General features: G+C 38.9%; 1 protein-coding gene and 1 long non-coding RNA gene across 10 annotated transcripts; one reads left to right on the top strand and one right to left on the bottom strand.

The window, feature by feature from the left end:
- Positions 1-15: 15 nt before the first annotated feature.
- LOC132331250 (uncharacterized) lies at positions 16-21005 on the top strand. 6 transcript variants are annotated; one of them, XR_009487523.1, is made up of 9 exons: positions 16-200; positions 1764-1856; positions 3659-3718; positions 4446-4487; positions 5819-5876; positions 8073-8233; positions 9358-9518; positions 12362-12590; positions 18766-21005. It is a non-coding gene; the product is annotated as an uncharacterized LOC132331250 (long non-coding RNA). The 6 variants fall into 6 exon arrangements; XR_009487527.1 differs by having other exon boundaries at positions 8116-8233; positions 9358-12590; XR_009487526.1 differs by lacking the exon at positions 9358-9518.
- UCHL5 (ubiquitin C-terminal hydrolase L5) lies at positions 9231-25425 on the bottom strand. Of its 4 annotated transcripts, none has more exons than XM_059854491.1 (11): positions 25235-25421; positions 23815-23878; positions 21624-21729; positions 14349-14474; positions 14203-14264; positions 13995-14125; positions 12628-12691; positions 11491-11593; positions 10953-11066; positions 10688-10786; positions 9231-9353 (listed from the first exon to the last, which is right to left on the bottom strand). In XM_059854491.1, exons 1-11 carry the CDS (start codon positions 25335-25337, stop codon positions 9309-9311), a joined length of 1017 nt encoding a protein of 338 aa, XP_059710474.1. In that variant the 5' UTR covers positions 25338-25421; the 3' UTR covers positions 9231-9308. The 4 variants fall into 4 exon arrangements, with proteins under 4 accessions (XP_059710474.1, XP_059710475.1, XP_059710476.1 ...); XM_059854492.1 differs by having other exon boundaries at positions 25256-25420; XM_059854493.1 differs by lacking the exon at positions 10953-11066 and having other exon boundaries at positions 25235-25425.
- Between the last annotated feature and the right edge of the window lie 134 nt (positions 25426-25559).

Raw genomic sequence — 25559 nt, 5'->3', positions numbered from 1 at the left:
CTCCGCACCACCCGCCCCTTCCTGCGCCCGCCTTCCCCCGCAACCGGGACGCGACCGAACGGGACGGGACGGGGAGAAATAGCCGAGTCACGGCCTAGAACCCGTAAGGGCAGGGCGGGGGAACTACCGCCCGTCTCGGGCAGGGTACCTCGCGCTCCGTCAGGGACGGTCTCCAATGTCAGATGCCTTCCTCCTTTCAGGTGGGGTCTTTTTTCCCCCCCTCTCACCTCCTCTTGTCATAGTTAGCGGGCTCGGGGGTGGGAAGTCGAGGCTTTTCACACACGGAGTGGCTCCTGGGGACCGCTCTGTGTTTTGGGAGCTTGCTGAGGGCCCCCGCCCGCCATTTTCTCTCTCTCAGGAACCTCTGTTGGCGGACCCTGCGGTTGCCTCATGCCACCGCACCTTATTGCTTCAAACCGGTTACTTTCCTTACTTCAGGGAAAAAACCCACAAATTAAGTTCCCTCTTACGTGGCCGTGCAGGGCAAAGCTTTCGGGGTTTTGCCCGCCAGTCCCCAGTGAAGGCGTAGAGATGGACTCGATGCTGGAGAAGATCCCCCGTAGCTTTCTGTGCTGCAGGACACAAATCATTCTTAGCTTTAACCAACACCACAGGGAAAATTTTTGGGGACCCTCCAAGCTTTCCTGTATCAGTCAGAACTAGTTGGGATTTTAAAATTTCAGAAGAAATTTTAAAACGCAATTATAGAATGTCTTGCAGTCCCTTGACTTCCAGCATTTACTAAGCACGTGCTGACTGACAGTTTTAAGTTGTTGCAAGAAGTAATTATTTAGCATAGGGATATTTCAAGGTAACATCCACTTGATGGCTGTTTATGAGAACATGAATATGGTGTAAAATACTAAGGAATACCAAGCTATATTTAAATTAAAGACCAAGATAGGTATTCAGTGGTCCCGTTTTATTGCCCGTCTAGTTTATCATATCTATGCCCAGCTAGAGGCTCTGTAGGATCAATCCTGCTGTGATGTCATTGTGCGGGATGCTGTGCAGGGAATCCTGCACAATTCCTTTCATAACACTGTGAGGAGCACCCAGTGTATTATTGTCAGTCCAACATCTGAAGTGCAGCATGGCATGACCTGGAAACACAATATAAATAGGGCATTGACAAGTCAGAAGTAGCCATGCCCAGAGCCAGGGACTCAAGAGCAGGCCTGCAAAAGAAAGCTGGGTTGTGACATGTAGACAGAAATTCCTTCGCACAGGGAAAAACTACATAGGGCAAGGTTACTCTTCAGCTCCTATTTCTGAGTCTTGCACTGACCATAGACAGATTTTCATTAACTTTACAAGAAATGTGATGCTAGTAACTAAAAGTATTATTTCTATCTGTTTTACTAGAGAAATAATCTCTATTATTTAGGCTTTTCCACCAAAACAACTTTAATATTTATCAAGGATCAGTGTTTAAATGAAACAGTATTAAGAAAAGCTATTAATTGCTGAAAAAGGAGTTTTCTAGCCACAGTCACAGGCATTGAGATCTTACGAACTCAGAAGATCAGGATATTTAGAAAGAGCATCTTTGCCTTAGCAAGAGCTTTACTATGAGCTAGAAAATAAGTGTAAATTGGAAATGTTCAAGGCCAGACTGGACAGGGCTTGGAGCAACATGGTCTAGTGGAAGTTGTCCCTGCCTGTGGCAGGATTTGGAACAAGATGAGCTTTAAGGTGCTTCCAACCAGTCTGATATTCTATACCACAGAAACTTCTCAATCAATAATTGCCATCTTTTGCAGACTCCTCTTTAAATGTTACAGCAGAAATGTGAACCTTGTTGGAGTTGTCAGTGTCCTGATTAGAAGCAGATGGCATTAGGAATAGCTAAAATGGTAAGTGTTCTTTGCAACCTTGATTTAATGTCACAGAAGCTAGAAATGGTCAGGGCCTGAATCCTGTTACTTCCTAGCAAGTGGTTGTACACTGTTCTGATGTTCTCTTCAGTCTGGGTTTTAATATTCCAGTCTGGGGACTTCTGCCGCTTTGTCTATTGGTTCCTGTGTTGTGGAAAGGCTTCATTTTTCATGTAGTTTATGTTTTCCCTCAACATTTAATTGCATTGCCAGTAGGAACATGCTAACAATAATTTTCAGTAGCACAGCATAAGTTACCACAGTAATACATAGTTGAAATTTAAAGAAGTGGGATATGAAATCACCTGTTGTTCTTATAATGTAACACTGCACAGATGAGCACTTGAATTCTCAAACCCCACTTTAGACTTCCATCAGAGTCAGGCTTTTCTAATGTTTATTCTCTGTTATGTTTTCTGAAAGTTCAGGAATTTGTAGATGAGCTTGTTCTCTTGTTGGGATCTGGTGCCACTAGATAACTTAGACTATTTTTAGTGTCTGCCTTCCCCAGTTACGCAGCATTTCTTCCTGCGTGATACACTGCTTTTAGCATTTGAAACACAAAGTGTTATTTGTCTGTAGGATTACTGTTTTCAAATATCATTCCAGCTTGTCATTAAATCAGCTATAACTCATCTCCACTTATGTACATTGTTCTTTCTTTTATGTTCTTAACAGCCCACAGGAATTAGTTTTTATTCTACTGCATATAGTCTCAATTTTCAAATCCTTTCTCTCTTTTTCCCATCCAAAAGGGGATAACGTGTAGGCATGGTTCTAAAATCTGCCATTTGTGGCCACACTAGTAATGTTCCTCAAATTATACATTAAAAATGACTTCCCATTTTAGCCTCTATGACTGAGAGGAATACCTAAAATACCAGTGTAACTGTCAAATGGTATCATCTCACCATTCAATTTTTATATTACTCCTTCCATATAAAACTGCTCTAGAACTGTGGTACCAGGATAGCTGTCTTTAAAAAAAGAAATGTGTATTTTTTAAATGTCTTGGCAGTGTTTCAGTTTGCTATTTTAGTTAGCAATGTGACTTGTAAAGCTAAGCTGATAAAGGAAAAATTCTCATTTTGAAACCTGTGCTATCAGAATGGAAGGCAAGAATGAAATACTTTTCCAGGTGGCTGCAAGCATGTCCTTGTTATTTTGCACAGTGAAAATTCTAAACCCCAGATAATAAAAAAGAAAATCCTTAGCACTTGTATGTGCTTGACCATCATGGTAAAAAATTTGACCATCACATTAACAAAACCTAAATTCCTGCACTTTTATAAAATTCCATTGACAAAAGCAGAAGACTATCCATTCAACAATCATTGAAAAACAAACCCAGTGTTCATTAGAGAGCATGCTGAATGTCATCCAAGCCCCTGGGATACAGATGCAACTATTGGAACTAGATTTATATGCTTATTTTAAATAATAAAACAATAAAATAATAAAATACAGCCTTACACTGTGGACATGCTCAGTGTCTCCAACATAACACACAAGGCTTTCATCTCCCATGTATAAAAAAAGCCTAGAGGATCTAAAGGAACATGAAGTCCATATGTGTAAAATGAGTGCTCCTCCTTGAATGCTTCTCTCCCAAGCATTCACAAATTCACAATTTGCACAAATAAATAATACTATATAACCCACCAAACATCAGATTTGGTTAAAAGTTTCTTTACAGTTTTTTGATGCTGTTCATAATAAATTTGTAGAATATCAATACAGTTATTAATGTTTGTGTTTTCCGCCTACTTGGAACGCAAAAGTGTATGTAAATATACCCCCTGACTGCAGCTGCTGTGGAAAAAGAAGAAATTATAAGGAAGGTAAGAAACTTTGTTTTGATGATTTCTCCTTAGAGGTTTCACTTCTTTAACCATCCCATCTCATCATCCTTCGTGTCCCACTACTGTTGTGGGATGCAGAATGCTGATTCAGGAGTATGTGCCCCAGATTCTCCTCCTTATTGCCCTTTTTGCTTACTGTCATTGCCTGCTTTGCTCCATTCCCAGACCTTCTAGTGTCATTTAGCACATCTCCTCTCTTTTTGGGATAAAAATTTTGAAGCAACAAAAAGTAGAAGATTTTGCAGCTGAGCAAGTCTGTAGTTCCACTAGGTAGAGCAAGGCAGAGCCAGTACCACACCACATCCTTATCACTCCAGTGCCCTCTGCCAAAGTAACCATCTCCTTGGCTTCTGAGTCCCTTTGGGCAGGGGCAGGAGCCTCTGTCAAGTTCTATAAGCTGCCACCTCTTTATCTTGCTCTTGACTTCCTTGCTGTATTTCATTTTCTATTCTGTCTCAATAGACAAGCAGAAGTATGACCCCTTATTTCCTTTCCTTGCTCCAGTGGTACTTAGGTTGAAATTTGTTATTTTCCTTCATAGCATTGCTGCATCACATTTTACAGCAGCCTCTTAATGAGCTTAGGAAGGTAACATATATGGGATGATAAACAATTAAGGCAATTATATTTTATAAGAATTCCAGTGCATGTGTGTATAAAGCTGAAAACCACCTAAATAAATGTAAATTTTGTTCCTTTCTGGCAGATCTACGCATGTACTATAAAGCTGGGAGAAAATGAGAGACAGGTAAGGCAATACAGTTAGTACCTTTGCTAAGCTGCATGTAAACCCATCTAGCTTACCCTTTGCAGGGTAAGCTAAATTGTAAAGGTTAAGCAACTTTTCATGTTCACATAGCAAGGAGTGGCACAATGAGGAATGGTCTGGCCTTCTGTTCCAACCACTAGACCTTCTGCATCCTCCACTCTCATGCAAGTTACTGTAATTACATTATGACTAAAGTGCCATCTGAATAATTTTACCAATCAAATTTCCCAGGGAAAGCACTCTTACCACATGTAAAAGGTAGGACTGTCTTACATCTCTGTAATTACATCACATTTCTGCAATAAAAGAAAATGTGCTGATGATTTCCTGGAATTATCCTTGCTTTGTGTTATCCATAAAGACTCCAAGTTTGGTACTGGTTTGGCTTGAGAACACCTGTACAAGACCTGATAGAAGACAGGACTATCAATTTCCACAGGAAAATCAAGGGTCAACCTTAGCTAATTCTAACACATGAATAATTGCATAAAGCATGTTTAGGTGTTTTTATATTAGTGTGCATCTCAAGGAACTGCTGCTTATTCACATCTCAGTTCTCAGAGATTTTATTTTAAAAAGTATGTTGTTCAGAAAATTGCAGAGGGACGTTTTAAACTCCTCAGTGCCTTTTCAAAAGAGATATGTAAACAAAAATCAATTTTACAATACACAAATATATATATATGTAATATACATATTTTTATGTATGTAGATGCAGCATATGCTGGGAAAACATTTAAAAATATTTTCAGTGAAAACCCATCAAAATTTGTTTAGGTAGGCTGAGATTATTTTTTGGAGATCGTACCTGTAGGGTAATTTCTGTTAGTCTTTTACCAGATTCTACATGTCATGTCTTCCTTGTCAGGCGCATATGCAAACCCCCACTTTTTTAATAAGAATTTCCTCCTCCAATTTTAAATTTCTTTTCAGCACAGTATTCTCCATTTCCTCTCATTACTGTACTGGTAAAAAGCTGTTACACATCATTCTAGCAGTTCAATTTCAGCAGGAAACACTGAAATTTCTGTATTGTAAATGTAAAGTACAGTTTGTTCCTGTTGTGTATGTTCTTCTGGTTTTGGTAAATTTTCATCAAGAATTACATTATTAATCCTAACACTTAAGGATTCTGTTTTAATTTGATATTTCAACTATTCTATTTTTGAACTTTCCTAAGAAGATGACAGATTTTGTAAAAAGAAGTTGCTATCTTTTTATTGTTTATAAAAGAGTTTTTTCAAGCGCTCTTGAAGGCTTTTATAATCTGACATGTCATAATGATGTTCCCTACTCTTCTTTGAGTCTAGCAGGTGAAAGAAGCAGCATTTACAAAGGAAGAAAAAGGAAAATCACTAAAGGAAATGCGTAAGTTGAGTGAAAGTTAGGAATCCTGGAATTGGCTCTTATTACCAGACAGAAAGAGATAATGTTTGTGGTTTAGTGAGTTAGCTATTTTTGATGTTATTTTTCTACATAAGCTACTGATATAATTGCTAAAGAAAAAACAGTGAAAAGATTAGAACATCCTGTGAGCACAGACAGAGCTTACATTGTGTATACATTTTTGAGGTATTAAACTCATTTATTTTTAGCAAGTGTCATCAATTTCTCAGAGATGAATTGATTCTTTTTATATGCTCATTGAGGCACATGGAACGCACAAGTCTTAGCCTGTTCACAAATGCCAGCTATTTTGAGAAGCACACTCTCTCTGCAGTTAGGGAAACTTCTTGTTCTTGTACATAAGGCCACAGTAGCTCCAGTCTGTTTCTCCCCAATATTTCTGTGGCTATTGCTAGGCAGACATACATTACCTACATGAAAAATATGAGCCATTAAATAACTTACCTTCCTTCTGAAATCCTTAGTCTTTGCAACTTGAATGTACTTGGACTTTAGCAATTCAGTATCAGAAAGTTGTTTATGTGTCAGTTTATTACAGACTCTCCCAGGCAGCTGTTTTTCTTATCATTGTTTCCATTAACATAGTGCTCTGGGAAAACAAAAAAGGAAAGAAAGGAGTGTCCTGTATTTTCATACACAAACCCCACCTTCTCCTTAGACTTCCTTCTACAGGAAGCACATAGGCATGTATGCACTTAATTGCATAATTAATAGACAAGATAAAACTGTTTCTACCCTACACTGATGAGTCAAACACTGAAAAACAGTTGAGGGCAAACACAGTCATTCACTGATCTCAGGTGTAGCTTCTAAAACTCACCAGGTTTGGGAGGCAGAGGCTGAAACCAGCTGTACTGGGTTTGCATGGCCTGGTTTTTGGTAGCATGGGGGACTATAGGGGTGGCTTCTGTGAGAAGCTGCTGGAAGCTTCCTGCATGTCTGGCAAAACCAATCCCTGATAGCTCCAAAGATGGAGATGGTGCTGGCCAAGGCTGGGCCAGTTCAAAACGGTGGTAATGCCTCTGTGATACCAGATTTAAGAATAAAGAAAAGCAAGTTGTGCAGTTGTAATCGTGGCCAGAGAAAAGCAAGGTGAGATTATGTGAGAGGAACAACAGACATCAAGGGACAGTGAAGAAGGAGAGGCAGGAGGTATTCCAGGAGCTGGAACTGAGATTGCTCTGCAGCCTGTGGAGAAGACCATGGTGAGGCTGCTGTGCCCCTGCAGCCCATGGAGGTCCACAGGGATGCAGCATTCCACCTGCAGGCCATGGAGAAGCTCCATGCCAGAGTAGGGGGATGCCTGAGAGGAGACTGTGGCCCAGTGGGAGGCTTAGCAACCACTGAAAACATCCGTTTGTTACCAACATTTTTCTTACGCTTCATCCAAAACACAGCTACCAAGGAGAAAATGAACTGTCTCCCAGCCTAGCCAGGATCAGCTTCCTGTCCTGCTCTGCATTCATGTGACACTGTCCTAATACACAAATAACTGCCTTTAAAGCCAAGACACACATGAAAAAGTGGTTCTACAAATTGGGCAAAAAAAGTAAAATATTGGCCACAAGTTTGATCAGAAAAAGATTCATAATACAACAGAAAACACTAGTTTTGAAATGTTCTACATTAAACAGCCTTTTTAAAAAACTAAGCATTTTTCCCTTACACATTAGAGTAACAAATTTTGTTAAAATTTGAACTTGACATCCATCCTTTGTTCACAAATTCAGAAAGACTGCTTGCAATATAAGTTTCCTAATTTCTGAAACAATTGCTACTAAAATTTGTTGATAATTGCAGAAGTAATCATCTTCTTCAGCAAAATTCCTTTTCCTTTCGTGCCCAAGCGCACCAGTAAGAGGAGAATGAAATTACTTCAGTACAAATTTAAGTTGACATCTAATATCAAATTACAAAGTTCTTCAAGGATGACTGGGTGCAGCAGGAGTCATCAGGCTACCACTTAAAAAGAGAGACAAATATTTTCAACAGGTTGAAATGGAATTTCAAATGTAATTTTAAAAGCAGAAATGTCTCTTCCACTGTAAGAATCTTTCCGTATCCTTGGACCATAATGCTGCAGTAAATTACTAAAGTAAGAAATTCTCACAAGAGTTTATGTTGTCATTAACCTGGTCAATTTTGTACCAAACACAGATATGGATATCAGGTTTTTCTAAAACCGAGCTCACCTTTCCAGCCACAGCATTGACTTGAGGAGATCCTTCCAGCAGTGAAGAGCACGCTGTTTTACTTCTTCAGCCAAAATTTTATCCTGTTTATATAAATATATATGCAATATATGCAAAGCACCATAGGTAAGAGAATGTTTTGTATCTTTTTCCTTTCTTTTTCTTATTCAAGTCTTTTAGGAAGCAACTGGAAGTTTCTAAACAATCACACTTTCAGTTCACTGACAGTGAGTAATTCAAGCAGTGTGTATTGTTGCAATGGCCTGTTACTATCCATACCAAAACAATCAGTTCACAGCTCACGTGCTGCCTGCAGGACACCCAGTGAATTCCATTCCCCAGGTATTTCCTTTGGTCCATGGGACACAGTTCAAGCATCTTCCACAGCAATATTGTCATCAACAATACTCTTCCATACACCTTTTTCCTTATATTACTTCTCAAAGTAAAAAAGAAAAAGCAGTGCTTTGAAGACTTATATTGAACATACTCCAGAAGAGAAATACCTTATATCCAAAGATATTAACTCCCCAAAACAATAGTGTGCCTTCTTTCTACCTCAAATTTAGAATGCATATACTCATGTCACAAGGCTGATGACCTCCATATCCTAATCATCTTGTCCCATAATAAAATACCACAGAAAAAAGTTTGCCAAAATAAAAGTGGGAATATTTATTATCTTTTCTACTAAAGCAATGCAGTTCTTTTGAGATTATACATTGGTCTTTGCAAATGTTTCTACAGCTAAATTCATACTTTTCCATTTTGTAAAAAAATTAGATGCATACTTGATAAAAACAAAGACACAGGCTATGTCACCAAACAACTGGAAAGGATTGTAACTGTTAGTAGGGATGAGCAAAGAAAGCTCATGCTTATACCTCTGGCGTTTGTATCATTATTATGTTCAAGTGGGACAAAATGGAGACATTTTCCTTGCACATTTCTGGGTCCACTTCCCAAGCTTTCAGACAGACTGTTAAATACTGAATGTGACCAGGAGAACCTAAACATTGCTCAGCAGTACTACATGCACAAGATGCAAGGGAAGGAAGAGTCAGACCCATGCAAACAGTACAAGACAAACCATTACAACTGGCAAACGTGCACTGGACAAAAATTGAAGTTTATGAAAAGCTTTATTTGTTGTCATGAAAATAGTATCAGAAGCAACTGTATGTATTTTGCAAAGTCATCTTCATTTGGCCTCCTGAGCTTTCTTGGCATTCTGTTTTTCTTTCGCCTAGGAAACAAGGGGAGACGATGTCAAGCTTTGACAAGATGAAGATAATTCTGGAGCTTTGAATAACTACCCATTACATTTCTGAATATTAAAAATATGCTGGAAAAAGAAAAATTTAAATGTAAATGTGGTCCCTTCAGAAGCATCCTACAACTATTTTACTAGGTTAGCGTATAAAGCCTTTTAAGAACAAATACAGGTTTAAATAAATTATGCAAAAGAAACTGAGATTAGGTAACTTCTGTAGGGGAAAAGCACTATTTTAAAAACATAATTTAAACCTTCATTTTTCATACCTCCATAGCAATTTCATTTAACATAGAAAAAATTCTTCCTAATGGAAACATGTTATGTCACAAGAAAACACCACATTCAGACATATAGATGATCAAAACTGAACTCTGAAATGAACGAAGATCTTAGTGGTTTAGATCTTTCAAATAAATGGGAAAAAAACCCCACAGAAGTTCCTGTCAAAATATTTGCAGACAGATTCTCATAACTTATATCAATCATAAATAGTTCAAATTGGTAACGAACTGGCATTTTCTTCCTTATGAATTTACTTAAGAAACAGATTGGGCAAGAAGAGGGGACAACTTAGAAGCAATACTGGCCAACAACTTTCTGTCAAAACATTAGCTAATTGCGAATCAGGCTGCCACTTGTTACCACTTATTGAAGTGAACAGAACAGCATCTAATTCAGTGATTTAGAATTAAGATCTGTTACCACCAATTCACTGGTAATTTACTTGTGAAAGCAGCTTGATGGGTGTTATCAATGACTTCTGTTAACACGAAACTGGATTAAAACTCCACAAGTTACTCTCCTAAAAACTACGAGCCTGCAAATGTACCTTCCTAAATAAACTCATCTAAAGAATGTACTCACTAAATAACACAGCTCTTTTTCATTATACTAATTCAGAGAGCCTCTCTCAGTGAGTATCAAATCAGGGATCCTGCCTCTGGCACTCAAGCATAAGGGCACACCAGCACAGAGCCGAGTACAATTCAAGTACCTGACCAGTTAAATAACCTTGCCAAAATGGCAGACATGCTTATTTATTTAAGTTTTAATACAAATCTTAGCAGTAAATCAATGTTAATGGCCAGATACCTTAGAAAGGGGAAACACAAGGCAGTAAAATGAGCACAGAAGCAGGGAAAAGGGAGGGACTGAATTCCCAGCACTGTGCCATGGCTGCCACAGGAGTGCAGGTAGCTGTCCCTGGCCAAAGAACTTGGAAAAAGAAATGACATGGGCTCTTTTATTTAAAAGAGGAAGTATGAAGAATTCTAGTAATATACTATCAGCTAGGAAATACTCACTTTTTCTACTAAGGGTATTAACTGCTGGTGCTCTGCTAGAGTCTTTAACAATTCCATGATGAAAGGCAGGTAGTTATGTTTTCTTCTAATATTTTCAATCTAAAAATAAATTAAAAGCATTAACAGAATTATTATATACCTGAACTATTTTCTAGTCCCCATCCAGTTCCTTCACATTAATTGCAAAGCTCCCATATATATATAAAAGCTGACTTGATCTTACAACTGTACCAATAATTTCATCAGAAAAGCAAAGACTACATACCTTATATCTTTTTAATTTTTGGTTCTCTTCTTCAATTAACATCTGGTATTTTGCAACTTCTGATTGTATAGAACTTAACATATTACTACTTTGATCTGTATCCATAGGCTCCTCCTTCCACAAAACAAAAATTTAAATGGATGATGTTACTCCATTTTTAAATTTTACTTTTTTAAAAGCAAGTTTTGTCTCAAGGGTATTTCTATCACAGAAAGATTCAGTTTTGTTTACCATTATAGGTACATACCAGGAATTTCTGCAGTTAGTTACAAACAGGTACTGGGAAAAAAACCAGTTCCAGCACGGCAGCAAATGAGTCGAGGCAGAAAGTCAAAATGACATGGTCAACACTGTGCTGAGTGCTCAGCTCAGAGCTGCAGCACTGAATGCACCCACACTGTGCTGGACATATCTCTAGCAATCACTCCCTGCATTTTTTACTGCTGCTCCATTGGGAGCAAGGAAGGGAAGTGAATAGTAAAGCCAACACACAAGACTATCATAGAAATACTGTAGCAATTTAAATTCCATGGCCTACCTCTGCCAGTTGCTGCTGTAGCTCTGCAATCCTCTGCTCATATATCATCTTCCTGTCAGACACAATAGCCATCAGGTTAAACCTTATCTCACCTTCACTGTATCTAAATGGGGAACAGAAAAACAAAACAACAAAGACAACCCGCTTTCAAAATTAGTTACCAACATGACAATTCAAAAGCCCACTACTTGATTTCATTTCATAGAAAAAAAAATTTTAATGGGTCTATTAAATTAAGCTGTGCTACAGATCCAGTCTTGTTACAAAATAAAATCAGATCACAAATTAACTCTATCCAATATGTAACTCCTAATTACCTTCTCTCCCCAAAATTTACTATTCCTGTCTGTGATCACAAAACAAATACTGAAACTGTCCAAAAAAGAAAACATGACAACAGAACTTACAGAAGATGCTTCACACAATAGTTTTTACTTTCTATTACATGTTAGAAAATATTGGAGACTTCTCCACACAGTGTGAGAAGTACATTCAACAATTAGACTAGCAGGCCTTTTGGAGGTTAAGTTCTCCAAAAACAACTTTGTATTCCTGTTTTGCTAATCAAAAAAAAAAAAAAAAGTCTTGTTTTCTAAAAATGGCATAAAATCAACCTTATTCCAAACAAATTTGGGACTGCAGTTTGGAAACAGAGTTAAGAAGTAGCAAAGTTCCACAGTGTGTTTTTCTAGCTTAAATTTCTAAGACAAGCCATACCTAAGAAAAACTTCAGATCTCTAAGTACCAGCTGTATGGACAGAATGGCTGTCTAATAATTTTAAGTGCATAGGCAAATGTTATTCATGGTCATGACACTCTTTCACTCACAAAGATCCACAGCTCTGTAACAGATAACAATCTTCTTTTCCAGAGCACTCGAGGATCTCTCTTCACTACACAGTCACCTACTTGGATTAATTATGCAGCAGCACAGTATATTTGAGATTTATCTATCATCACATTTGCCTCATGTTGGGCAACAGGTTCTCAAGTCACACAGTGATATGCATAAAGAAATGATGCATAAGTGCCACTGCTTAGAAATTCAGCAGAAATCCTTTAACTGAAGGAAGTTAAGACAAAGGAATTTTCAAGCATAGGTAAGGTGCTATATTTAAAGGCATCACAACCATTTACTTTTGTATGCGCTTCTCTATGACGGGCCGCACTGCACTTATCCAGTCATCCTGATGGCATGCACCTGGGGAAAACACAGAAAAAATTCACCATCTTTGCAAAATTTAACAAAGGAAAAAATTAAATATCATGGCAAAATTTATTTCAAAGTTGACTCATATAATTCAGGCTTATGCAGCAACTTCACAGTATATAACAAGTTTTTCCTTAGCTACTGCAGTCTGAAATTACTTAGGTGGTTTTTCAGGAGGTGGAAGATGTTTAATTAATGACAATAGTTAGATAATGCAGTGACCAAAGCAATGGAACAAAACTAAATCTTAAGCGCATAAGCACCTAACATTTGTTTTGCTGCTAACAAGGAATAATGGAGTGGGGGAAAGTATGTTACGTAATATTTTTATGACACAAGGAGAATTAGTTGGTATGACAATAAAGGAAGTAGACAGCAAAGGAAAACACCATGGACAGGTACAGCTGTTTAATATTAACTCTTGATTTTGTCTATGTGGATGCAATATAACATTAAAAGTCAGGCAGAAAGAAAAACCATAAAAGGATATATGATAGAGAACTTAATTTCAAGATATATTACAGGATACCCACAGGTGAATTCCTAAGCTGAAAATGCCTCTTTTGCAATTTCAAGACCTTAAAGTAAATTTAGAGACTTATGATCTTGTGACCACACAAATGATGTTACTGTTAGGTCCGAAGACTGTACAGTATCTCTGGACAGACTAAAGACAAGATTAAGCAGCAAGCTGTTGCTCAGCCTAAACATAATATTGTCGACAAATCTGGGAAAACACTCTGGGAATGGAGTGTGGAACATGTTGTTGACAATGTATCAGGCTCTAAAGTACAAACACATGATAGGCAGTGCACAGGGCACACATATCTCAAGAAAGATTACAAAACAGAAGCCTGTCTTACAGAGAACAAAGCTATTTTCTTTTAAACCATTAGGGAAACACTTGCTATCTAAGAAGAAAGAGGGCAGTGTAAACACAAGCCACATAATGGAAAAAAAGTGTCTGGAGTCAGCTGTATACATTGTCCCTTTATTGAAACTTCTCTCTTGCAACAAAACTATCAAGGTTTTGGAAGGGATTGCAGGACCTGATAATTTGATTGCTAAATGAGAAGAGAGCGTCAGAGTCATGGAGGAAACAGGGAGAAAACTGTATTTTCAGACCAACAAAACTAAAACAATACAAATGACTGCAAGGAAGTACAAGCCTACAGCACATTCAGAAAACTTTCAAGATATTCTTTAATTTAATAAATAATTTGCTTTGAGCCTCTAGCATATGACCATTTTATTGCAAAAGGCCATTGTCAAAATAAAGAATGTAAAATGTTACCTAAATCAATTGGTCCTTCCCTTAAGCCATCTAGCTCATATAGCCTCCCATTAACAGGAACATAGCTTACAAAGTGAAAGGCATCTTCTTCCTTTGCTGAAGACTTTGCATCAAACTCAAACATCTGTTGTCTGCAAAGAAAATTTAAAAACCCCTGAGATTAAAAAGAATTTGCTCAAATTTTGGCCAGATTTAAAACATATGTTACCTGGCAAAACTGTTGTGAACTTGCCGAATCACTTCTGAGTTGCTCAGTGCCAAACCTTTCATCTGAAAGGAAGTAACAAAACACCTGTAAACCACCACAGCTGTAACACTGTGACACTCAAAAGGCAGAAATCAGTGGTCACTCACTGCAGCATCAAAGCTTTGGGAAAATTCTTTAAATTCTGACAAGGTCTCTCCTAGATGAATGTCTTGATGAGCACAGTTTAACAGCACACTTACTATGGCTTGAGTTGCACAGGCATTATTTATGACCTAGAAAAAAGCATGGAGAATTTGGTCAGCACTGGTGATAAAAGTTCACTCCAAACTGTGTTTGCTTTTGTTACACACACTTTCTATGCTGATTCACATTAGAGCTGCACCCTAACACAGACTGGATTTGCTGCCTGGGTAGCTACAGAAAAGCCCTTGGTATGATAAAATCGGCTCTGCACGCTGTCATATACAACTCACTGATAAAACTCATCTTTCACAGCTGTCCTCAAAAACTGTCATTCCACTGCCTCACCATCTCTCTGAAGTGATTAATGAAAGGCATAGAAGAAAGGCAAAAATTCTTGAATCCCTGTAGAAAAACACACAGTAATATTCAAAGCAAGCTGCCCAAATTGTGTTATCTATGGCCTTAAAAAAGTCAACTCCCCCAAGAAAAGTCCTACAAATAATCAGATCTCCTACTAGGAGAAAGAGGTAAAAAAATTTAATTTGAAGCAATAAAACACATTATGGAACTTTAAATTGTTATTAGAATGTTTTATTGGACAAAATATTTCAAGTATTCTAGGGATAAACTAATAAAAGTGTTCCAAGATGTAGATATTGTTTAAATGATGGTTAGCTGAATAACATACTTCTCCAATATAGCTATCCTTTTCAAGTTAAATTCTAGTTTGACACTGTTACATTTCAGTGTTAAATATTCCACTTTTAGAAAATATAAACAACCCCCTTTGTATTAAAGCCATGTCTTTAATGTTGTTTACTAATAACCAAACTAAACCACTGTATTTAAAGAAAGAAGCTGCAGAGATTATTAAATAGAATTTGAGATTTAACTAAATGCACTGTAATCAAATGGTATGAGGCCATAATACAAGACTTTATATTAGCAGTTTTTTCTCAGAGAGCTATAGGTTAGGAAAGAATAATGTATCATTAGCCTTTGAGACTATTTTGCAATTGAAAATGCTACTTAAAACTTTCAGAGAGGATGTGACTTCTGTATAAAAACATGAAGATTAGTTCAGGGCCATGAATGTGAAACCACTTCCAACAAGAAAGGAGAAAAAAAAAAAAAAGAGAAAACCCAAGCAACCTGTTTTATAATCAAGGCTAGTCCTAACAAAGGAAAACCTAGTATGTTAATACTAAAAGCCACATTATAATTTTATTTTCTATACTTCAGAGTGTTCTCAGTTCAGATTATGTATATATGCTGATGGTAAATAATAAAACACTTCTTAATTTAAGAAAACTATTATCTAGTTGACTTAAACAGTAATCAAGGGAGTCAACTACACATACAGTACAGATTACAGCAGCCAAAACTAAAATTAAACCAACTGCAGGTACACCAGCTAAGGGCTAGAATACACAGGTGCAAAATAAAGGACATACAAGGAAAATCCATCAAGGGCAGAGAAATAATGAAGCAGCAGCAGAAAAATTCAAACCCCCAGACCAGCAGAACGCCATACTTTGAATTACACTGTAACATAGGAAAAAGAACTAAAGACCCTAAGATACAACTAAAGAATGTTAGCAGAGACAGTGGTAAGGTAGTGCTAGGATGAAAGCAGGGAAATCTCAAGTGGATGAGAGTGGGTGAAGCTGATGCAGTGTAATTAAGCTGATAGAGAAGCAAAAGAAGTCACAGACACCGCTGCTACAGTGAAGGCAGGGTCACTACAGCAAATTGTATTTGTAAATGATAATTAATACAGGGCATTCTAAGAGGGACAGGACTAAATGTCAACTAATTCTGCTGAAAAATGAAGATGGAACAACCAGTTGCTCTCTTTACAGACAACTCAATGGCCTCAAAACAAGGAAAGGAAATTTACTGAGATTTTGTATAGCAGGATACAAAAGCTTGAAACAGAAGATAAAAATCACAAGGAAAATTAGACTTTGCAAAGAATTAATGGGCTCATCAAATATTGGCCTTCAAGTGTATTTTGTATTCCAACTACATTATGAAACAAGTCTGATGAAGTATATAGGGACAAAGCTAAATAAAGTCTGACTGCTAGCAAACACTATGCAAAAGATGTGGATCTGAGGGCAACAGCTTCCAGCTGTTGAAATGAAAATACATAATAGAAATACATTCCAGCACTTCAGTCAAGTGAGAGGCAGGAGTGAAGGAAAAGGCAGCAACAACAGTCCTGTAGCAGAGGAATAGAAGGAAATGCAGGTGATGTGCATAAAAATCCAGTGTGTGGATGTAGATGACACAGGAGAGCACCAAGATGGAACAAGGGGATCTCTAGCTAGTGGTGGCTCACAGGCAGGGTGAGCAGTGCAGAGTGATGTGACTGCAAGACCAAATGCAGGCAAGTGTGGGATTTATTTGTCACACAGACACAGTGCCATCTGTGCACACAGCCAGTCCAGCACTGCTCCACACACAACCTAGAGAATCCTTCAGGATACCCATCTCTCATTCCCAGTGTGTCTCTTACTTAGGGTGCCTCAGCATTAGCAGAAAACATTCTTTGTTTTTAGGTAACATGATAACAAAAGCAGGTTGTTCCCAAAAGATTTTTATTTGGACTTGAGGATTAAGAGGATTTTCTGCATTTGTCCAGAAATACCAACATTTTCCTGGATATTTCTGTCCAGGAAGTCTTAGTGAGGTATTAGATTGATCAATACTCAAGACCCCAACTTAAAGCAGACACTCAGAGTTAAAAGATTTTGTAGACAAAAGTTCAAGGTGTATTTCACAATACTTGAAAGAAAACTGTAATGTATATACACAGAAATGTATCAAGAGAAGACTGACCCATCCCCAAGTGAAGCTCAGCTTAAACCAAGGAACCACTTGATTAGGCTGCTCTCTAAGTAAGATGCATTACTTCTTAAGCATGCACCTTTCTCTAGGGATCAGATCTGACCTTCTGGATCAACTTTAGGCAGAAGCACTTTAAATTATTGACTCACATTTTCTACCTGACGGATTACACATTTTGCTTTTCAAAAAAAGCTGTGGACAAGCCTGTGCTGCAATTGGCAGTATAATCAGCAAATCCCTGGAATTTACTTACAGAACATTCCCTCATTAAAGAACAGTTGGTTTTACAGAGCTCAACATTAAAAATTCAGCACAAAGTTCCACAATTTATTCTTGTTTAGAAACCAAATATAATTTTCTCAATTTAAATTTTGTTGGAGTAAAGATATAATCTTTCTACAGCTATATTCAGTTACTGAAAATCTGTTTCTGATTTGTTTCATGTCTTGAAGTTGTACTTCTTATAAGTTATCTGTTATCCCAAACTTAGCTTTAACACAGATAACTGGTCTATCTTAACGTTACCAAATCTGAAAAGGTCATTTGAGTTTGAAATCAATTAAGTACTGGAAATGTAAAAAAAAATACATATGCTTCCATTAGTGCCATAAACATAACCAGATACCAATGTTTTGTTATTAACAGTATCATTTATAAGACACCCCTTCTGAAGGTATTCCCAATTAATGAAGTTAATGTTCTGTCATGACAATGCAAAATAAAATAAATACATGGCACCTAGGAAAGGCAGGATACCAAGATTTCCATGCTAAAAGCTGAAGAATTTATTAAACTCAGAAGTAGTTTCAGATCTGCAACAATAGCATTCTTTTTTGTCCAGAGACACTTCTGCAGTGCTCAGCAGAGAATGCAGCTCCCTCCAAAGAGTGTGGCAGGGAGCTGAATACATTGAGCAGCTGTAATCACGTATCCATTATGGGTGAAAACAACAGCAAGGGCCCACTGAAGCAACACAGAAATCAGGAAATTCTGAGTTAAGGCTGAAACTGTATCCTTAACTCACCTCATGGTGCCTATGTATCCTAGCTCAAAGGGTATGTAAGATCATCCAGAGGTCTCTGGCCTCAACTAGAGGACCAAACCACACCTAGGCATAACAGGGAGGCCAAATTTAACATGAGTGCACATAAAAGTGACCATTAAAAAACACCCCTTTAATATGCATGCATACGAGACAGAGTTCAAAATTCAACCCCCCCAAAACACTCATGATATAACTTGGAACAAGATCTATTTGCCATTTGGAATTCAACTACATCATCACTATGGAAGTGGAAATGACGAAAATGTGAGCATGCACAAGCTTCTTACCAAAACTGTGTTTCCTGGAGCAATTTTAAAGATGTTTTACTAGACAGTTTGAGAGCTGTAGCCTTTTACCTCTAAATAAAGTTCCCCACGATGAAACAATTTTTAAGATTGAACACATAATAAAGTTGAACAGAAACAAAATTTATCTCCTCTCTTCAACTCTTGTTATATTAACAGTAACCTTGTTGTGCTCAGACAGGATTCAGGAAGATGCTTGAAAACATGTCTGCAGTAAAAACCAATTGTACCAAATGTCTTCAAGTGGGAACATTTAAAAGAAGAAAATGTGCGAGAAAAGAAAGAGGCGAAGACTTGTTGAGATTTTTCAGGCTCCAGTGTCATGACAGTTTCGAAGCTCCAGATCAACAGATCAATAGCCTTAAATGTCATAAAAATTGCCCTAACCAATCTCTTTGTTCTGGGATTCCAGCCTACAAATTAACATAGTGTAATTCTATATCATCCCTTTAGTAATGAAGAAAAAGGTCTTCTGCAAAGACCCTCAAAGTGAGCATAAAACTTGGCTTAAAACATACAGTGGAAATAAAAAATGAACCCAGTGGCATGATGGCTGGGAGGACTTGCTCTTTACAATACAAATATTCAATACTAATTCTCATCTTGCTTTGTGCTCCTGGGTGACTCAGAAGGATCCAGACTGTAGTTGTGAGAAGTGCAGTAACTTCAGTACTACGATAAAGAACCCCCTGTCCTCTCACTTACCTGTTACCAGTTTTGTCCTGTACACACCTGCTGAACAGACACATCTCGTAGTACAGCAGAGACCAGCCCAGATGCTATGCACAGAAAACTGCTGGGCAATGAGCTTCACTGGCTCACAGAGTTTCACTGCACCCTGCTCTCATCAGCAGCAAATCATAGGATCAGACACTGGCTCAAGAAAACACTAAGTCCTCAAAACATTGCTTGTCAAGTTGGATCTCTAACCCAGGTTAACTTTCTTCAGTGTGAAAGTCACCAGAGCTAAACTGGGATTAAACAGATTCCTCCAAAATATCCAAAGCAGTTTCTTTCTCTTGACTTTTAATAATAATTTCTCTGTACCTATTTCTAGTTGTTCAGTCACAATAGCTCAGTCCAGGCAAAACAGAACTGATATGAAAGACAAGCATATAGATGTCTTTAAGGAATGTTTTAATTTTGCAAAGCCACTGCACTTGACTGACAGATAACAATAAAAAATGAAAAAGATACTAACTCTAAACTTTTTGCAAATGACCTCTGAAACATCTATTCCACTCCATCAAGTGGCAAAACCAGGCAGTACTATTGTAAGAGTCAACATTTCTAGAAATTGCTTTCCATGCTAAAATTAAGAGTCACTCCAGCATACTCTCTTTGAAGGCAGCGGGTAAAGGAAAGGGACAATTAAAAAGGAGGTTTCAGCTTAAGAACACATGAAAATATGAGTGTTTCAAAGAAAACTATAAAATAAAGAAGACTTTTCACTGTTAGCCTTTAATTTGGTGGGGCTTGTTATCAAATCAAACATCATCCAAATTCTGTGATGTACATTCTGCAATCTCATCTTAAAGCTCAAGAAAGCTCCTCTTAGCTATTGCCTTTAAACACGGTATCAAGCTTCACAAAAGGAAGAAGGTGGAGAAGGCAAAAGAAGTGCAGCAAGCAGACAAATGCTTTGAAACTTTTCAGCATTCACAAGAACAGCAATTCTAGGACAACCTCAGCTACTCACAGGAAATAAGATGAAACCCCTTGAGTGAAGGAAAGTTCACCTTCACTTTAAAATAAAAAAAACCAACATCGTCCAAAAAAATCCCTCTCTAGATTCCAGTCAGAGTCATCTCCTCCCACCATGTAACTACCTTTTAAAATTTACAGCAAGGATTTTCTCTGAGTTCTTGGCCTCATGGCTGTTCTTTAGCTACAGCCCTGGGCTACTAACAGTAAGTTTGGTTAGGTAGAATTCACAACCTAAACCATTGTCTATGAGAGCTACCAAACTACAATTAGTAAACTGCTACTGATCACTGCATCATAAAAATGTTGGGCAGTGCTTGGCAGGACTCAAGAGCTACAGCAGGGGAAGAATGAAGAGAAGCAGCATTGAAAAAGCTGATCCACAACAGCATGATTATAAAAGGAATGAAACAGAAGTGCAGGTACAGGATGGCCAGGATGGCTATTTGCATTGTTTTCCGTATTTCTATACTTTTACCTGGAAGTGTGAAGAGATTTCTTCATATACTGAAATTTACATTCAAAATTTGCATTTGTGGTGGGAAATAAAACAAGAAAAAACCCAACCAAAAAAAAAGCCCCCAAATCCCCCACCCAAAACACCCCAACAACTAGGCCATGTAACAGTCTCCACAGAAATCCTAATAACTTGCCCTTTGATATCAATATTTTGTAATTAATACCCATATTAAATACTCCTACTTTCATTCTGATCACTTTCTCCTGCTTTTCTTTCTTGCAAAAAATGCACACAGCAGTCTGTTAACTCTAAGACAAAATTTCAGTACTACTCTGTATTTAATAAAACACAATGGACTACATAATCTAAATCAATTTTCCAGTGATTTCTAATTTAAATTCACCTTTCTGATTTGAATACTTGAAACTTGCATGCCAAAATGGTCTGCAAACCCTTACAGGAAAGCGTTATCCTACATATACTGCCCAAGCTTCAGAGCATTTGAGAAACATAAGAAATAAAAAGAGGACCAAAATAAATTACTTCCAACAAGTTGTTGAAAGTGGTTTCAAAAGAAGTAATTTGCTCATCCTGCTGAGAACATTTACCAAGTCACTTCTGCACAGAAGACTGAGTTACTTTATGGGTGCAGGCTGACAAATAAATAAGAGCTTTACTCTTGCATAGCTGCATTTTTTGTCTGACTTGACAGATCAAACTGATCTGCTTTGTCAATACACAGCTCCTACTCTCAGAATTTGTTGATTATGCAAAATATTAATTTCTGTGTACATATTAACAAAAAATAAGGTTCTTTTTGGTATTAAAAGCTATGTTTCATGACATATCTGAAACAATTAATTTCTCATACCTGCTTAGCAAAAAATATTGTATCCAGTCTGGAATCCTGGACAACAGAACCCGCTGGCTCCTCTCCAGGCTGCCACTTGAAGAGAAAAATCAGCCCATGTACTGGCCTGAAAAACAAAATTTACAGTAAAAAGGTCACCAATACTGATGAAAAATATTCAAATTATCTGTACTGAAGTCTAGCTGCACGCTGGTATGGTAATTCTGTTAATTCTTTCTAAATACCAGGAACTTAGACAGAAATTTTCAGATGTGCTCTTTTAACTAAGCAGAAGACAACTCCAGCTTCTTTCTGTAAATGCTAAACAATCCCCATCTGAATTAGCATTTAGCCACTGATTTTTCAAAATTCAGGACCAGTTTTCCTGGTTACTGCAATTTTTATAGCTGCAGAACTCTCATTTGAATTGGTTAGTGATAAACAGCTATCAAAGCATTTGTCAGTCATACACAAGAACAAACGTTTTGGTAATCCTTCTAGACACAGATGAAATGCCCAAAGAGGAGCTCTCCCAAAACCTCATGCTTTGAGCTAGCTCACCAACAAGCAAGAGAAACCCAGTTTTCTGGTAAAAATGTGTCTTGCCTTTCAGACTGCATGTCTTGAATAGTAAACAGCTTTCACTACACATTGCAATGTATTTAGTATTTCCAGAACACAAAAATTCATCAGTAAAGGAAATAGCTCTTACAAAGTCTTCAACTACAGTAAGACAAAAACTTCTTCATCAACTTATATCAAAGGTCATCACCAAAAAGAGGCCACAAATGATTTCTCTACAAAAGACAAACATACACCTGTAGTGCACAAGAAACTTTTCCTAAGCTCTGACCAGAAATCTGAGATGCATTTTTTCAAATTCTCTCAGTGGAATTCTCTCTTCAGCACATGTCACAGTTGAGACAGCTACAACACACAGAGTATCACCACATAATTTCAGAAAGCTTCAACCCATACACAGTAACACCATGTCACTTCAGAAGGCTGCAAGCCTCTGTCCTTCTGGTTCTTCAGCCCAGCCTTTTATCCCCTCCTGTTGATGCAGTGCCCCTGTGTGCCCTCTGTTCCCTTTGGTGTTGCTCAGTGCCCCTGGGCACTCCATGGCTCATTGCTGTCAGTGCTGCTCACCTGCTGCTCACAGCTGTGCCCACTGGGGATGAGGCTGGGCCAGCCCCACTCCCAACTACCACACACTGTGCACTTACAGACCTGCTGCTTAGAAAACAAAGATGCTTCTATATTCTTCCACACCCAGTGTTTATACATTGTGTAAAATATTGCAGGTGGAAATGGGAAGGGAGGATGGAAGCTGGCCATCCCTCAGGACTAGAAAGACACACATCTCCCAGGATATGCAAAGCTGTCACTTAATAAACAACCAGGTAAATGCTCTGATAGTGCAGACAGCAAATAAAGCAATTCATAGGCAACATTTCTGCCATTCAGGTGTTGCTGGTGAAATATCTTCAGTCAAAAGTTCTAGAAGTACATCCTCTGTACCAATTCCTGCATGTTTTGAAAAATTAATCCTACAAGTATGGGATATTTGCACAAGCTACAAGAGTATGGTCCAGGTTAAATGATATTTTCCTCTTAAAATCCTGTATGTAAACATGGATAACAGCATGTTGGCACATGGACATCATGGACAAAACGTTAAAAGAATTAATGTTGCTTAATGAGGGCAAAATTGTTCCACATGACACCAGTCATTATCAGTTATAAAAAGCCTATTTGCCTTCACATCCATATGGAAGTAGTTCTGCAGGAAAACTGAGTTACAAAGGTATGTAAGTACTGGAAAATAATTTAAGACAACAGAGGCAACTTCATGGGATGCGAGGAGGGAGGGAGATAAAGCAAGGAACAGAGATTCTCCCAAGAATTTGTTAAGAGCGCTAAGGCAAGCTAATGAAAAAATCATTAGAAATCTACTTCCACATTCTAGCTACTATCAGCATTTCTTTCAAAACATGATTGAGCTAGATTAAGTACCAAAGCATTAATGAAAAGCAATTAAACTGCCAGGTATTCGATTAAATCAAAATCCTACCCAACTTCTGTTGAAACTGAAGGAAAAAACACAAACACAAAATGCCCCAAACAAAAGATCCACCAAAAATACACCTGAGTTCAGCAAACATCCTTTCAGGGACTTCAGACAAATGTGAATAAAAAACATGTGCCTTACTTCAATTTTTCAAAGTTCTCTGGCTCCAAACTCCATATTTCTTCAACTTGTGCTCCTCTACAGCCTGAAATAAGGAAAAAATACAGGTTTCTTCAGCTAACTCATTTAAATAGGGATGCAGCCATTAAAGACAGACTTATGAAAGAAAACACAAAGACATTATGTAATATTTACAATCAGTATATCCAGGCTATGGAAAAGTCAATCTGTGTGCTTTAGCAGACCTTGATTTAAAAAAAAACCAAACAAGACAGGCAGAGAGAAATTATTTCAGGAATTTCTGAACCTGTGGACGGTGATAATGCCTTTACAAGAGAGCTGTATTTAAAAAAGAAGCAGAGGAGCTTAAATATCTCTGATCACTTCATGTCCTTTGCTTAAGTGAAAACAATACTGTTTGTAAAAGGCATGATCAGCAAGCCCAAAGCAGAACTTTAAACACCTGTCTCCAGACAAAGACCTATGGTAGTAGATCAAAAATGCTATACACTCAAGCGAGACATTTGCATAATACACAGCCCAAAAGCTTCAAATATTTACTATGTGGAAGTTTCATTTATTAGCTAAATAAAAACATAAAAGAAGCATTTCTAGACTTCGTTTCTGAGAAAAAGACACGACAAACTATGAATCAATGAAATGTGGAGTAAAATAATTTTGGTTCTTTGGCTGAGAATAACCTGGTTGCTGTAATAACCATATATTCACAGTTTCACCAAAGATTTTAAATGCAACTCAACACAAAATTTGACATTCTAGAAGGCCAGGCAGCTGCTTGCAGGCTATCCAGCCACTGCCAAGCCCCACAGCTCAGCCTAGGCACAACCCTTTCTCTGAATGTTCTCACTCCTGGGGCTCTCTAACTTGAACACCTTCCCAGCCTTAAGTCTTAAGCTGCGCCAGCAAAGCTCAGATTGGACATTCGGAGGAATTCCTTCAAAGGGCTGATGAGACATTAGTGGGCTGCCCAGGGAAGCGATGGAGTCACCGTCCCTGGAGGTGTTTAAGGAAAGACTGGACATGGTATTCAGTGCCACAGTCAGGCTGACAAGGTGGTGTTGGGTCATAGGTTGGAGCCGATGATCCGAGAGGCCTTTTCCAACCTAAAGAACGCCGTGACTCTACGCGGCACGTCCCTGCCGAGCTGTCCTGCAGCAGAGCAACAAGTGCCGGGGCGAGGGCCGGGCCGGGCCGGGCCGCACAGGCCGCGCTGGGGCCGCACTCTCCGGTGCCCGCAGGCGGCCGGGCCGGGCCGGGCCAGCACCGCGGAATCACGGAAGCCACGCTCGCCGCCGGCAGCGCGTCCCATCCCCTTCCCGGCCTGCAGCAACTGAGCCCTCGCATCCCCTTCCCGCCCGGCAGGGACAGCGGGCTCGCACCCAGCGGTGCGGGAGTAGCACCGCGGAACCCCCACCCCTACCCGGCCGCGCTCGACCCTCACCGAAGCCCTTGATGAGCTCGGTGAAGACGCCCGGGTCGCTCTCCATGAGGCACCACTCGCCGGCGCTGCTGCCCCCGGACATGGCGGCGCTGCCGCCGCTCAGGCTGCGAGGCCGAGCCGCGCCGCTCCCTTCCCGGCAGGACCCGCGCCGGGCACCGCCATAGAGAGGCGGGGCGGCCGCAGGAAGCGGCGCGTGGGACTGGATCCGGGGCAGCGGCGGGCGCCGGCGGCACCGCCCCGGCCGCGGGAGGGCCGCGCCGCGCCTCGGGGGTGCGCTCCGGGGCGGCTCGGGGGCGGACGGCGG

Source organism: Haemorhous mexicanus, chromosome 9 (assembly GCF_027477595.1).
Source record: "Haemorhous mexicanus isolate bHaeMex1 chromosome 9, bHaeMex1.pri, whole genome shotgun sequence".
Taxonomy (NCBI): domain Eukaryota; kingdom Metazoa; phylum Chordata; class Aves; order Passeriformes; family Fringillidae; genus Haemorhous; species Haemorhous mexicanus.
Note: the sequence above shows the minus strand (reverse complement) of the source record. Positions and strands in the feature narration are given on the sequence as shown.

Excerpts from the sequence above, each read along its gene's own strand:
- UCHL5 (XM_059854491.1), bottom strand. The coding sequence starts at position 25,337 with ATGTCCGGGGGCAGCAGCGCCGGCGAGTGGTGCCTCATGGAGAGCGAC. Across the intron at positions 12,692-13,994 it reads GGAAGGACCAATTGATTTAG|GTGCATGCCATCAGGATGAC; the intron begins GTAACATTTTAC and ends TGTTTTCCCCAG. Across the intron at positions 9,354-10,687 it reads TAATACCCTTAGTAGAAAAA|GCGAAAGAAAAACAGAATGC; the intron begins GTGAGTATTTCC and ends CTTGTTTCCTAG.